Source organism: Panthera onca, chromosome E3 (genome assembly GCF_046562875.1).
Source record: "Panthera onca isolate mPanOnc1 chromosome E3, mPanOnc1 haplotype 2, whole genome shotgun sequence".
Classification (NCBI taxonomy): domain Eukaryota; kingdom Metazoa; phylum Chordata; class Mammalia; order Carnivora; family Felidae; genus Panthera; species Panthera onca.
In genome coordinates, this window is record NC_138354.1 from 8,086,876 (window position 1) to 8,101,801 (window position 14,926).

At 59.0% G+C, this 14,926-nt stretch overlaps 2 protein-coding genes and 1 long non-coding RNA gene across 4 annotated transcripts; 1 reads left to right on the forward strand and 2 right to left on the reverse strand.

Annotated features, from left to right (window-relative positions):
* Positions 1 to 368: 368 nt before the first annotated feature.
* CLDN15 (claudin 15) lies at positions 369 to 6,399 on the reverse strand. Of its 2 annotated transcripts, none has more exons than XM_060649272.3 (5): positions 4,850 to 6,399; positions 2,094 to 2,189; positions 1,043 to 1,124; positions 859 to 975; positions 369 to 775 (listed from the first exon to the last, which is right to left on the reverse strand). In XM_060649272.3, the coding sequence occupies exons 1-5, from the start codon at positions 5,064 to 5,066 to the stop codon at positions 655 to 657; spliced, it is 633 nt and encodes a 210-aa protein (XP_060505255.1). In that variant the 5' UTR covers positions 5,067 to 6,399; the 3' UTR covers positions 369 to 654. The 2 variants fall into 2 exon arrangements, with proteins under 2 accessions (XP_060505255.1, XP_060505254.1); XM_060649271.2 differs by having other exon boundaries at positions 2,094 to 2,258; positions 4,850 to 6,397.
* Positions 2,143 to 3,674, forward strand: LOC132689492 (uncharacterized). Its single transcript, XR_013552894.2, has 3 exons — positions 2,143 to 2,253; positions 2,760 to 2,792; positions 3,399 to 3,674. It is a non-coding gene; the product is annotated as an uncharacterized LOC132689492 (long non-coding RNA).
* A 755-nt stretch (positions 6,400 to 7,154) lies between the features above and the next one.
* Positions 7,155 to 11,157, reverse strand: FIS1 (fission, mitochondrial 1). The gene is made up of 5 exons (XM_060649274.2): positions 11,004 to 11,157; positions 9,987 to 10,119; positions 8,612 to 8,688; positions 8,066 to 8,171; positions 7,155 to 7,470 (listed from the first exon to the last, which is right to left on the reverse strand). The coding sequence occupies exons 1-5, from the start codon at positions 11,046 to 11,048 to the stop codon at positions 7,373 to 7,375; spliced, it is 459 nt and encodes a 152-aa protein (XP_060505257.1). The 5' UTR covers positions 11,049 to 11,157; the 3' UTR covers positions 7,155 to 7,372.
* Positions 11,158 to 14,926: the final 3,769 nt, after the last annotated feature.

Below are 14,926 nucleotides of genomic sequence, written 5' to 3' on the forward strand. Positions count from 1 at the left end.
GTAGGCACAGCCGAAGCAAGTGTTCAAGACCAGCTGTCTCCTTGCACTGCTGTGGGAAAAGCTGAGAGTAAAGAGAGTGAGTTGTCGTCTCGGGCCGGCCAGGGGGCATCTCTGCCATTTCCAGTTTCCTCGAGGTGGGTCTTACCACGTCTGCTGCTCGATGACTCTTGGCCATAATCATGGGTGCCCCGCTCTTGAAATCACTTGCAACCCCTCCTCTCTTTTTCGGATGAGACAGTCCGAAGGGGATAGAGAGAGGGACTGGTGGCAGCCTGAGGTCCAAGAACTGAGACGACCCTGGGGGCACCCCAGCCAACCCTTGCTTGGCTAGCCACTTCATGACACGAGCATGACACCCCCAAACTCTGAACAGTTCACAGTACAAATTTATTTCTGCATAGATCATACAGAATACAAACAGTCGGGGTCGTCTCTGCTCCCTTAACCAACCAGAGCCCAGCCCCAGAAGGTCCTGCCTCAGGAGTCCGAGGTGAGTTCTCAGGAGGCAGGTTCTCGGTCAGACGAAGGAGGCGCGGTCAGAGCCGGGCGTGGCTCGGGGGCACGGGGCGGAGTCGGGGCGTGGCCTGCAGCCCGGGGTTGGCGGGACCTCCGGCCGCCGGGGGCAGAGGCAGGGGCACGGGGTCCACGGGCCTCCTACACGTAAGCGTTCTTCCCGTATTTGCCAAAGCTGCTGTCGCCTTCTTCGTCCGAGACCGCGGGGTGCAGGGGGGCGGCGAGGCCGGGGGACCGCACCGCGGAGGCCTGGTAGGGGAGCCTGGGTCGGAGGGGCCTGGGTCAGCGGTGGCGCGACCCCGCTCCCGCCCCTCCCCCTCGCCGCCAGGCGTGCGCCGCCCCTACCTGGGGGCCGGGGCCGCGTCGGGAGTGCGGCAGCAGGTGGAGCCGAGGCAGACGCCGCCCAGGATGGCGAGCAGGGAAGCGCTCCAGCCCAGGTAGAGGGCGGGGCCCAGCTCGTACCTGGGGACAGGGACGGTGAGGGCCGAGTCTCACCCACTGCCCCCTAGGCCGGGGCTCCCACACTTACTTGGTCCCGGGATACAAGGGGTCGAAGAATTCCTGGGTGATGTTGAAGGCGTACCAGGAGATGGCCACCATCCCGCAGAAACCTGGGGAGGGAGAGGAGGGCGGCGCTCGCGCCCCAGGCCCAGCGGAGGAAGGGAGCCGGGGGAGGGCCACACGGGGGCGGCCCGAGATCTGGACGCCCAAGAGCAAGTTGCACTCCCTCCCTTTCTTTTGCGCTCCCTAGCTCATGACCTTTCCCCTCGGGTCCCAACCGCAGCCCCCCTTTCTTGCCTAGTCTCCTACGCTCTCCCCTTCCTGCCCAGCATCTTGATCACATCGTTGCCTCGTTTGGAATCTGCCCCATCCAAATCCTACCCGCCCGCCCTGGAAAGTCCGGCTGTCCGGGCAATCCTCCCGCAGGGTCTGCCCCGACACCCCTTTCCTTCGGCCTCCCCGACCCCCCCCCACCCCCCACCCCCCCCCCCCCCCGGAGCCTGTGACCTGCCTCTGTCACCCAGCGCAGTGAAGGCCTGAGGCCAGTGAGACCCCTGGGCTACAGGACCAGCCTTGCCGCTCTCCGGGGGCGCCTCCAGTAAGTCACCTGAGCTTTCTGAGCCCGTTCCCACATCTGGAGAACAGGGCAAGACCCACCCTACCTCGCAGGCTGGCTGTGAGGTGATAACGTGCGCGTGCTTTACAGACTGACAAAGGTGCTGTTGCTGTGCGCAGTGTGCTTGCACCCCGCGCACCCCAGACTCCGGTATCCCCGGCCAGGCTGTAACCTCTGGGGGACAGTCGCTCACTCACCTTTGCTCATGCCTGGCTCCTAGTGGGGGCTCAAGAAACATTGCTGATGGGTTGATTTGGGGAGCATGAGTGAGGCTGAGGTGAACGGGGAGGCAGGGAAGAGCTGAGCAGGGAGGGCGGGTGTCCATTCAATGGGGAGGGTGAGACGCCCGCCAGAGTGGGGAGTTGGAGGCGACAGGGGACCCCGGGTCCGCTGGCGCCACTCTCAACCCCCCCCCCCCCCACGACAACGCAGGACACACCCACCACCACCTTCCCCCAGTTACCAGCCAGTATGTGCAGGGCCCCTGCGACGGCGGCCAGCCTGGCCTTCCTGGAGAGCTCCATGCTCCCGATGTTTACGCAGCGCAGCCCCGCCATGCCTAGGAAGAGGCCCAGGAAGCCCAGGAAGATGGCGGTGATCATGAGCGCCCGGCAGGCCTGGAGGTACCCTGGGGAGGCGGGGCGCAGCCATGGGTCCCTAAGCTGGCCCCTTCCCCCTCCGGGGCTGAGCCAGCCCCTTACAGCCAGCCCCTGCTCGGGTCTCAGTCCATAAAGGCCCTCAAGTCCCCTCCTTCCCCTTGGGGCCCTATTCCGCCGGAGCCCTGACGCCCCTCCTTCCTAGGGGCTCACCTCAGGCGTCCCCCCGCCCCCGGTTCGGCGCACGTGCTTACTGGCTGTCTCCTTGGCACTACTGACACTTTGGCCAGCTACTGCTTTGGTCTGGGGGCCGTCCTGGGCCCTGTGGGATGTTCAGCAGCATCCTTGGCCTCTACCCACTAGATGTCAGCAGCAGTCCGCTCCAAGAGGGACCATCAAAATGTCTAGACGTTGTCAATGACCCCTGGGGGACAAAGTCGCCCCCAATCGCAGCCGAGAACCACTGCTCCGTCGCGAATGACAGAAATTGCACTTGAGTACTCAGCCCCTGCCCCACATCTGCTTCTCTCTAGGTCCCACGTGGCACAGCCCCTAGACATCATGAAGTGAGCTTTCTCCTGCAGCGACCTGTAGGGGGCAGCAGTTGCCCGTGGGTTACTGGGTGGGGGCCGGTTCTGATCTGGAAAGTGGGGTATCTAGGCGCAGGACAATCCAAGCCCATCTAGCTCATATACATTGGATGCCTCAGTTTCCCCTTTCTCAAAGCTGAAGGAAACGGCCAGTTTCCTTCCCGGCCCCTCTTCCCCCTTCTCTTTGATACTTGCCAACCTCCCCAAGGACCTTGTTCCCCTTTCCTGGGTGGGGCCGTGCCACTGGTGCTGAAGACGCTGGGTCCCTGCCAGGAGGATGTGAAGTGGCCCGGAGTTGGCGGGTAGAGAGGAGGGACAAAGTTCTCTGGGAGCACTTTCTCACTCCCAGCCACTCCCTCTGGGGTTCCCCCCTCCCCCATATCCTCTCTATCCAGGGCTGACCAGCCCTGGGTCCCTAGGCCGCCGTGGTAGACAAAGGAGAGATTATTGATGGGCCACGAGGGAGCGTGGGGGATTAAATAATAGTCAGGACCCCCCTCGGGACCAGAGCATCCGCCAGCCTGGGTTCCGGCACCCCTACCACCTGTGGGGCTGTGGGCCGGTTAACGCTTGTGCTTGTAGTTTTCCAGCTTGGGTGAAACGGGGTTGCCCGCGCCCCACGCAGCCAGGCCAGCGGAGACGGCACTGTGATGGCCTACGTGAAGAACCATCGCAACGTGGGGTGCCCTGACGACCCCCGATGCCGGGCAGCTGCCCTCTGCCCTCCCCCCTGGAGCAGGCTCTTGCCCCTCCGTCAGCAGTTCCAAGTGGGGCCCTTCTCGGGCCGACAGGCTCACGGCAAACGCCCCTCCTCAAACCGCAGTGTGGCTGAGGGATGGGTGAGGCGGGAAGGGCCAGCGCTGCTAAGCCGGCTGCCTGCAATGTCCCTTCTGGCCACCCGGCATTCGGGGCTTCTGGTCCAGGTGGTACCCAGCTTTCATCGGGAGCTTGGGGAGGGCACGTGCCCCGCACATGGCAAATCCCGGAGAGAGGGATGAAGGCACCAAATCCCTGCTGGATCGGGAGATTCTGGGAATCGCAGGGGCACGAGAGACCCACGCAGACCCCTTAACTGTGCAGAGCATCTCTGGCATTCCCGCAGCCCTGTTCCAAACCCGGCGTTGGCTTTAGTTCCATCCACTTCCCGGCACCTACAGTGGGGAACCGGAAGAGCACGACGGCTCCAAGGGGGGTGTGGGAGTGGCACCAAAAAGGGGACCTGGTCCTCCCCTCCTGGTCTCCGGCACGGGCCTACCCAAAAGACTCCCCCGAGGGATGCTGGGGACTACTCGGTGAGCAGGAAGCAGGAAGACGCTATACCACCAAGGAGAACCTTTCTGGAACAAAAGACCTGTACGTTCCGGCCCTCCGAGAACTTCAAAAAATCCACTGCCTGAGAACGCCGAACACACATGCACACACACCCCTAGCTGCTTCCACCAGACACAGCGCCGCGGGAAGTCTCGCTTGAAGAGGGCCCTTGAGAATTCGCCGTGGCAGTGGCACCGATGCCTTTTAAGGGTCTCAATGCCAAGAACCCAAGATGGGCCTCCTCTTCGCCCCCACGACCCCCAGCACTCTCACCACAAAGCTGAGATGCTGAAGTCGGTCGTGTGCGCGCACGGGCCAACGGGAATCACGCCAACGTCCCGGGCTGTAGCTCAACACTCACAACCATGCCACGCGCCTGCGCATGTTCCCCCGCTTTTACGGTTGGGGTGAACGAAGCTCGTTTCATCACCTGCCGGGGGCACCGAGCTGGTCAGCTGAGCCCCGCAGTCTGGCCCTGGTGCCTGCACTTGGAACCACTAGGGGTGTCACACTAGGGCAGGGGGACACGTGGGACGAGGTCTCCAGTGCGGCTCCAGATGGGGGCCGCCGGGCACTCCCAGCTCCCCGAGCTCGATCCAGGCCTACCCTTATCGGCTCGGTGCCCAAGGCCCGACCGTGGGCAGCAGTCACCCTCCCCGGGGGTCTCTCCCCGCCTCCCGCCGCCCCCTGGAGCGGGCCACCCCGCTCTCTCCACCCCATACCGGAGAGGGCCAGCAAGGACGGGAACTCCCGGCAGCTGTAGACTCCCAGGGAGTCGGTGGCACAGCTAAACCAGAGGTTCTCGAAGATGGTGTTGGTGGTGATGACGCTCCCGTGCACGGTGGACACTCGCCAGTAGCTGTGTGGCAGGGTCACCCCCAGCATCAGCAGCCCCAGGGCCGCCATGAAGAAGCCGAAGATCTCCACGGCCACCGACATGGTGAGATGCAGGGCCCTGAGGGGCGCCTGGGGCCCCAGAGGAGGGGAGGGGCTGAGCCCCAAGGGAACTTGAGGGGCTTTGGCTAAGGAGGGGTGTTGAGGCAGGCTGGAGAGAAAGGTGGAGAGAGCAGGGGGGGCCAGCAGCAACCTGGGGTGCAGATCTGCCCCCACCCCCCCGGCTTCTGCCCCCTGCCCTCCCTCTGGGTTCCTGCTTCCCCGAAGGTCCGGGCAGAGGAATGAGCCCAGAGCGCCGGGCAGCTGTTGACGCGCAGATGGAGGGAAGCAACGGAACGGGCCAAAAGTCCACCCCCTCCCCCAGCCTCTGGGCTCCCCGCCCCACGAGGGGGGCGGAGAGGACTAATGGGAGTGACCAACGAACGGATGGGGCTGAGGGGGGCCCCCATGGGAGGCACTGGGAGCAGAGGGGAAGCAGGGAAGTCGCTCTGACTCAGCTCTCATCGGGGGGCCGGAGAATGGAGCCAGGACAAGGAAAGAGAAGGTGACTGAGAGACCGGGGCCACAGACAGACCTTTCGCGGGGCAGGATCCGGGGAGCGGAGCCCCCCTCCTGGATGTTGGTGAGAACAATTTAAGAAACTCCAAAGACTTAGGGTTTGGGCTACTGAGTCACCGAGGAAGATTAAGGTTGAGTAAGGCATCAGGGCGTCTGGGCGGAACCCGCGGCTCTGGAGTCCAGTCAACCTGGATTCAAACCAGACCCACCATCTACCAGAGCCACCAGGGCCTGGCGTCTGAGCCCCTCGGGCTTGTTCCTGCTTCTGTGAACTAGAACTGGCTCCCTCACCGCTGTGACCCCAGATCAAAAGCTCCCTGCACGTGGGAACTGCTCCATCCTCGGGGACCACTCTGGCTCCAGGTGCCGCGGGCACAGGGTGAGGCCACCAGTGGGTTGCTTCCCTCCAAACTTCAACTTCTTGAACTTGAATTTCCCCCCTCGTCGGGTTGATCTTTGACTCTCGGCAACAAGCTTGATCTCACTGCCGAGGGCCACCAAGGGGGATAAATCACAGGCCCAGAACGTGATCCTGTGGCTAATCTAAGCAGCTCAGTTATCAGAACTGTCACCAGCTCTATTAATTATGATGGGTTAGAAACCGCCGGGCCCCATCCCCAAGCCGAGGCTGAGCACCTGTCCTGGTGCAGACAGTATCATTTCCTGCCTCAAGGCCACAGCCAGGGCAGCTCTGGTTCTCCTCTGGCAAGCGCAGCAGGGGCTTGGTGTCCAGGGGTAGGAGGGAACCGATGCTACCCCCCAGGCAGTCACAGGGGACATCAAGGAGCCGAAGGGTATCCCATCACCCCCCTCCCCATGTCAGGATCCTCTGCGCTCCCCTCAGGTGCCTCCGCCCCAACGCCCACCCCCCCCCCCCCCCGCCCCGCCCCAAGCCAGGCTGGCTTGGCTGTGGAACGAGAGGTATGCGGTGAAGCAAGACGGGCCCACGCTGAGCCTGGCACCGGGCAGGTGTGGGGCAAAGCAGGCTGGGTGGGGACTGGGTCCTGACCTTCCATCTTGGAGCCTATGACTGGGATGTCCTGGGTTTGCAACCTTTCTCAAGAACCTGAGGAGTCCTCGCCGAAGGCCCAGCCCTGCCCCTGGGCGGCGGCCCCTCCCCAGGAGAGGACGGAGAGGACGGGGAGGAGGGGGGCGCAGGAAGACAAAGGGAGAGAAAGGTGGAGATTTAGGAGGAAACCGAGTGGGGGCCCCCCCTGGTGTGGAAAACTCCACGTGTTAAGAGGCAGCTGTGTGGGTCAGAGGAGACAGGAGACATAAATCCTGGCCTGTCCCCTCAGCTCTTCCCTTCCCGCCTCCCATCACTGCTTTCTCCCAGGATTCCAGCACCGTGCAAAGGCCATGTCCCGTGTCCCTGTGTCCCCATGCTGCCTACCACTGCTTTGGGGGAGGGGAAGGAAGGAAGGGTGTGGGCTCTGGGCAGCTTGGCGGACAAAGGCGAACCCCACACCGGCCTGGGGGCGGGTAGGAGTAGGAAGGCGAGCAGGAAAGGACCACGGGTGACCCCCACCTTTCGGCCCAGCGGAGCCCGCCCCTTCTTCCACACAGACACAGCGGTTCCGAGCCAAAGCCCAGTTTTATTTACACTCGTCCCGGAGCACGTGGTTTGGGGCTATTGGACAGGTCTCTGGGGAGAGGAGGCCGAAGGCAGAGGGCAGTGATGGGGTACAGGGGAAGGGACGGAAAGGATGGACGGCCACCCCCCCCGCCCCCCCTTCGAACGTCCTCCACAGGCTCCCAGGCATCCCTGGGCAGAGGCGGAGGCGCGGTCTCCTTTAGGATTTGGACTTGGATACAGCAAGTCCGATGAGTCCAGCCAGTCCCGCCACGCCCAGGGCCATCCCTCCAACAATGGCCATGCCCACTAGTCCGTCTGGGGAAGGGAAAAGGGAGACTGTCAGGAGCCCAGCCCCCACAGGGACCCTGCCCGGTGCGCCTCTTCCCCTGGAGTCATGAGGCAAGGGACTCCGAGGCGTACAGAAAGAAGGGACTGAGGGACTGAGGAGGATGTGCTCGGAGAGGGGGAAGGGGTCCTTCAAAGGGAGACCAGAGACGGGGCGCCTGGGTGGCTCAGTCGGTTGCGCGTCCGACTTCAGCTCAGGTCGTGGTCTCGAGGTTTGTGGGTTCGAGCCCCGCATCGGGCTCTGTGCTGACAGCTCAGAGCCTGGAGCCTGCTTCGGATTCTGGGTCTCCCTCTCTGTGCCCCTCACCTGTTCACACTCTGTCTCTCCCTCTCACAAAAACAAATAAACATTAAAAAAAAGTATCTTCTGAAGGGCAAATTTAAAAAAATTAAATACATACAAAATAAAATAAAGGGAGACCAGAGAGCCCAGGCGTGGGGGAAGGAAGACGACTCGGCGAAGAGCAGAGAGGTGCCCTGGGAGGACAGGACGACGGGGCCAGGGAGACAGGCAAGCAGGGGGAGCGGGGGAGCAGGGGGGTGGGGGGCCGAGGGGAAGGTTCACCTTTCTTCATGGCCTTGTCAATAAGCTGCTCCAGTTCCTTGGCCTGGTTGTTCTGGGGCTCTGTCTGCAGCAGCCCCCGCACATACTTTAGTGCCTTCTCATATTCCTGCGCTCAGGGAAAACACAGACACACACCCCCCTCAGTATCCCAGCCTCTTCCAGCCCCTCAGAGGGACCTGCACTTGCCCCGGAGGCTCCTCCCTCTACCCCCACCTCCTCCCTCCCTCCGGCCCCACCCAACGGAGTAGAGTCCACAAACAACCCCAACTGTGTGGGGGTGATAAGCCTGGGGAGATAACCACCCAAGGCTCGGGGCTGCACCCCAATCCTGAGGTCACCCACACCCTTGGCACCTGGATCTTCTGTCCCTCACCTTCCCTCGGCGTCCGGACCCGTCGCCTTGCACCTCTGTACCCGACACCCCCCCTGCCCACTTGCCCCGTCCGGCCTCCCTGACGGCCAGGGCTCTACCCTGGAGGGGAAATGACGGGGTGCGGTGGCCCACCCGGAGAGGGAGGGGGGGAAGAAGGGGGCTGCCTGCCTTACCTTGAGCCGGTAGTTCCCCACAGCCAGGTAGAAAACATAATCCCGCTGCTCCTCTTTGCTCCCGTTGGGCAGCAGCTCTGGGGAGGGTGGCGGCAAGAGGGTGAGACCCGCTCCTCTCCTCTCCTAGCGCCTGTGTCCCAGAGACCCCCTCCACTCTCCGAATCCCTGTACGACCCCGGGACAAAGTCACCGTGCTGAGCTTCCGTTTCAGCTCTGGCCCTTCTTGGCTTCCCAGTCAGGGCTCCGGGGCAGCACCAACCCAGGTTGCCAAATACCCCGGTGATGAACGCCCTGGTTTCAACACTATATAGTCAGCTCTGGTTCATCTAAGTGAACTGGAAGGAAACTGGGGCACTGGAGAAGCCAAAGGTACCCGCTGTGTGTTCTCACTGTAGCTGTTTGCTGCCCAGATTGGGGTTAAAATGAATTTGCACTCCCCCCCCTTAAAAAATCAGCTCAAAACTCCCCTTCAATTAGGATTCTCTGAATGACCCCCGCCTGACTCTGTCTTAATTCAGTGACTTCGCAGAGGCTTCTGTACAATTTGTGGCTAAGTAGCTTTGCAGGTGTTCATCAATCTTCCCCAGTGCCCGTACTTTCTCCTCAGCTAGAAGTGGCAACGCTCAGAGACATCTTCTACAGGTATGCCCCGCAGTAAAGGAAGCCCGAGAAATCCGAATTAGCAACTTAGGCAGATGCCGGGTGAGGTTATTTGCATTTAAAAAGATTCTTATTTTTATAGATTCACAATAGCCAGCCTTCGCTAGCGTACTGTTTGCTTCCACGTGAATACTTGGCCAAGAGAAAGCGGGTACAGGGTACAGAGAAATCTGAAGGTCAAGTATGGCCTCTGACAAAACAGTGACCTATCGAAAACCAACGGGAGACGGGATTCCAATCAAAAAAGCACCATCTGCTCGCAGGTTTGCACTAATCCCATGCCACCCTCACGAAAGGTTTTCAACTGCTGCTGAGTAAGCAACATGGTGGGGCCAAAGAGCAAGGGCCTGGGACAGGAGCTTCTGGTCCTAATTCAGCCATTAATTCATCAGCTGTGTCACCTCAGACAAGTCACCCTCCTTCTGTCAGACTGCCAGATCACTGAGTCCTGGGGGGGAGCGACACGCCATGGTTCTGTCTGGCTAAACAGTGATGACGCCACAAGCAAACTGGGCGAAGCCAGGCCAGGGTGCAGCCCTCTGTTGCGGTGCGTTTACTGGCAAAGAACTGTGAGGTGACAGCTACAGGGCCCCGTGTCGACACAGGATCCAAGCGCTTGAGATGGAGGGAGGGAAGGAGGCCACGGTGGTTGGGAAGGGCAGGACGGACCCAAGGGCCACTGGGAAGGGGAGGGTCGGGTAGCCTAGCACCTCACCCTCCAGTAGTGCGATGCCTTTGCGGATGTCATCATTGTACTTGCTTCGCACCAGGCACCAGGCGTACTCAAACTGCGTGCTCTTGGACACGGAGCCTCCCGCCTTCTCAGACTGAAATTTCTTTTCAAACTTCTGCCATAAGAGAGGAGAGGAGTCATTTAGAAAGGAAGGGACGAACCATTCTCTACCAGGACCTGGGTGTCCGTTTCCCAGCTACACTCCATCTTCCCCAGTCTCTGTCACGTTTCCCTCGCGGGCCTTGGCATCTGGCATCCCGGCTTCCGCCATCTCCATCCCTGGGATCCAGGGACTCTGCTTCTTGGCAGCAGGGTGTCTCCCCCGACACTACCCCTGTCCACTGCCCTCCCCCTAGTGGTACCGAGCGGAGATGCCACCTGGTGGCGGCTCCAGGCACCGCCGGCGAAGCAGCTGACCCCGAGCGGCTGGCTGAACAGTAAACACGCTGTCCGAACAGCTCAACAACAGCCCACGCCGTCCCTCGTCGGTGGCTGCTTCCCCCAGCCAGCCCCACCCGGCTGGGTCCGGGCCTTTTCTTATCTGCTAAGTGGGAATAAGAGGAGTGCCCACTTCCTAGAGCTACAAGGATTGAGATACCGCCGGCAATGCACTCAGCACCGTGCCGGTTTCGGTGAGTAACATATGAAACTTCATGCTGGTCGCTATATTCCCCTGTCACCGAAGGAACACTCAAACACAGGTGTCCGCACCCTGACCTCCTAACTCCCGCACGCACTCAGAACTGGTCAGTCTTTCCACGCCAGGCTCCAGGCCCCGAGTCTGGGGCGTGGTGGTGCAGGAAACTACAAGTCCCATTGGCCTCCGGGACAAAGAAGAGCCTCTGGGCAGGAGCCGGACGCTGCAGAGGGTGCCGGGAGCCGTAGTTCGGCCTCCCTAGGAGAGCCTGGTGCTGGGTAGAGGGTCTGGCCCCACTCGGACTCTCCTCAGGACCCGCCCGTCCGAATGTTCCCTCTCCCTCCCTCGGGGCCAGGCCTCACCAGCAGGTCGTCCACAGACACCAGCTCGTTCAGCACGGCCTCCATGGCCGCCGCCCCTGCAATCCTTACACCTAGGTCGCTACTGTGCCACCGTCTCCATGGCCCACTGGTAGGGCCGGAGAGCCGCTTCCGTCGTCCGGCGGAAGCGAGCCCCCTCCCCACGCAGAGCCAATCACCTCATGTTGCTGATGCCGAGCCCGCCCCGCCGCCGGGGGACGCCCCGCCCCTTCCTTCCGGCGCCCTCGGCGCACGGGTTGGGGCACTAATGCGCAAGCTCCGCCCGACCCCCTTCCCTCTCCGCCTGCGGACGGCTCACGCTGCGGCTCCGAGTCCCCCGTTCGTCCTCCCGAGTTCCCTGTAGGGGCCCTCCTTCACCGAGGCTGCCTTAATAAAGTTGGGAACTGTGTCTTCTAGCTGGCCCTTGGGCTCAGAAACAGCAGAAAGAGGAAGTTGGAGGACCCGGCTTGATCTAAACCTTCCTCCCCTCCGGCCCCACCCCCTCTAGGCCTAGGAACCCGGAGGCTACGTGACATTTCGGTGACAAAATCATAACTGGTCCCAAGGTTTTTAGGGCCTCTGCTGACTCGTACAAGAGGACTGACAACTGGACCTGTTAACATACACCCAGAAACCGCAGTGCCTACGCATAGGGGATAATACGGAAATCTTTAAATGGGAATTTAAAGTTGTTACCCCATTACTTGCAGACAGGGCCCAATCTTTTAATACTTAGATAAAGCATCCTCCGGGTGTGCCTGAGAGGGAGCATCGGCCGTGGGTCACGCGGGCAGCGAGGAACAATCAAAACATGGGAAAGGTCAATGTGCACTCCTCTGGTTCCTGTGCTGTGCAGTGATGGGACTGGGTAGGTAGTGACTTTCGAATTCTTTTCACCTCGACCCACAGTGCTCCAGTGCACATTACAACGTAAGTTCCATGAGGGCACAGATAGGCTCTTGTTCATTTGTGCGTCTCCAGCACCTGACACAAGATCCATGTCCAATGAATATGTGTTAAATATACATGAAATAAAGCGAACAAAAGTAAATAGGGCAGTGCAGATGCAGGAGATTATCATCCAAACATCTTTCGTGTTTGCAAAGCTCTTTTAATTTTTTGTTTGTTTGTTTGTTTAATTCTCATAGTAGCCTTGTGAGTTAGGTAAGCACGAGTTATTCTTCTCTATTGAGCTCGAAAGTTGAGATGACTCATATGAGGAGTCCCATTAGAAGATAAAGGAGAGGGTAGAACAAGTTCATAAGTACACTCTAGCTACTCATCTTTAAAAACCTCAGGCCTAAATTTGTCATTTTTTGCTGGTTTACAATAGAGGACCCCCCTTAAGCAGCAGGGTGAACTAGAGAGAAACAATTGGCTTTAACTTAAAATCTAAAAGGCAAGGCAACCCTGAGAAACCATTTGTTAGATAGCACAGTGGGAAAATTAAAAAGAAACCCCCGCAAACTACCACCAGTGCTGCTGAAATCATAATACTGGTTTCACTGGCTTGGCTGGCGGCCAGTATTTTTAATTCACACTCCTTGTCTGTTTGCAGTTACACACTTGTGTGATAACCTGATGAATGCCACCCTCCCATTAGAGGCTGGAAGCCACATGCCAGCAGGGTCTGTGTCTATATTGCCCATATTATACCCCTAGAGCTCAGCTCAGTGCCTGCCACTAGTAGATACTCGATTTGTAATTGTTGTGCAAACAAATACTGCAGTCGCCATCATTAACTTTTTGGAAAAGCAACGAGGGAGTATGTAGTGAAAGCTACAAGATGTAATATTACTTAACTGGTAATCTGTGAAATGGTCAACAAAAGCAAAAAACAAAAACAAAAACAAAAAAAAAGGAAAAGGAAGCCATGAAGATATTCATTCCTGCATTATCTTTGGAGGTAAACAGACAACAAAAACTCCAGGGAATTGTTTTATTAAATGATGACACATCGATATAACAAAATAACACACAGCTTGGAAGTCAGAGTCACTGGACTCTCTGGATGTGGATGGTGATATTCAAAACAAAACGAAAAAGCATGCACTTCTCAAATTTGGTCCTGTAAGTGGTCAGAAAGGAAGCTGACATTTTTTTTGGTGGTTGTTAGTGGGACTGAAACCTAGAGTTGGTACTTGTTAGCACACTCGGGGCCCTGGGCCCCTCCCTTGACTACAGTGTTAGTTGCAAGCCTGCTCTGGTCTTTTGCCCTACAGCTTCTTGTTAGTGGGCAGCCCACGAAAAGAGCTCAGCAAACACCCACTAAACAGGATTCCACTATTTGTGTTCCTCGCGTCTCCGGTGATCGCTCACCTACGCTTCCCACTTTCCTCTGCTATCCAATCAGAAAGTCCTACCCACCGCAAGCTCGCTCATCCATCCATCCATCCATCCATCCATCCATCCATCCATCCAATCAACAAACAGTAGTTTGAGGCCTACGTGTGCCAGGCACTCTTCTGAGTGCTGGGCAAGAGAAATGAACCAAGCAGACACAGTCCTTCTCTCACACAAGTTCCATCTCCATGGAAGAGACAAGACTGCTAACGAATAAATGAATTATCAGCCCACCTCCGCCTCCACTCTGTCACCATACTTCATACATACTTCAGATTTTTTTCCTCCTCCAACCCAGCCTGGCTGCCAGTTGTACTTTAAAGTGTAAATCAGGGCTGAGTAAAACGCCGTCTGGGCTACGCAGAACACTGTGCAAATGTCTTATCACGCACGTGAAGCCCGTCAGGGTCGCCCCTGCTTACCTTTCCAGCTTTATCTCCTGGCACCCACCCGTCCTGCACGCCGAGACGTTTTCCTGGCAGCCACCTTTCTTCCACCCGGAATGCTCTCCGTTCACCAAACACCGGAGTGCCAACAGGGCAGGCGACTGCCAGCCCCAGGGCCGTCACGCCTCCCGGACAGCTTTCTTCTATCCGGTCCCCGCGCCTCCAGCTCCTCGGAGGTATAGCGTTTATCACCCAGCCCTTCAGTCCTTGATGTGGACAGGGACTGGGTCTCGTTCATTTCTCTGTCAAAGGCCAGGCACCCAAGCGTCGTTCGTGGGGTGAATGAAAGAGTAACCACCGGCGCTGACAACTACGGAGACATTTGCACTTCCGGGTGGCGGTTAAATTGGCTCCCGAGGAAGGGAGGAGCGGATGCCTTCTCCGGGGCTACTCTAGGAAGAGGGCTCAGTGGTCCCGGAGGACCCGCGGAGCCGCAGGGAGAACGTCTGCGCAGTAGCCGCCTCCCCGGGGAGGCGGGGCCGAGCCGAGCCCGGCGTGGGGGGGGGGGGGGGGCGGGGCGGGACGCCGATGGCCAATTAACGGGCTCGGCTCCGAGAGAGAGGCGGAGCGTGGCGCGATTTGCAGGCGGGGTGGTGGGCGCCAAGGCCTGGGACTTTGGGAGCTCTAACCCTGGCTCTGTGACCCCGGGGTGACCGAAGTGCTCCCTGCTAACTGTTGCCCCAGAGATTTGTCTCTGTAAACTAAAATTTACGTGTTGTCTCCTTTAGAGTCTGTCTCGGTTCAAAAGTGTGTGATGGATACACACAACGTGCACACAAACTCGACGTGCACACGAATCGCCTGGAATCTTGTTAAAAATGCAGTCTGATTCAGTAGGGCTAGGATGAAGCCCAAGGTGTCGCATTTCTAAGAAGCTCCCACAGGAGGCTGATGCTGTAGATTTTCTAAGACGCTTTCAGGAGCCAAAGTGTGAAACTTTGTCAAAGCGCAGTCTCTGGACCATCAGCATGGGCATCACCTGGGAATTCTTTAGAAATGCAGATAATTGGGGCTCCTGGGGGGCTCAATGGCTTAAACCTCCTGCTTCAGCAGTGAGGTCGTGCTCTCACAGTTAGTGGTTTCAAGCTCTGCTTCCGGCTTTCTGCTCTCAGCACAGAGCCCGCTTTAGATCCTCTC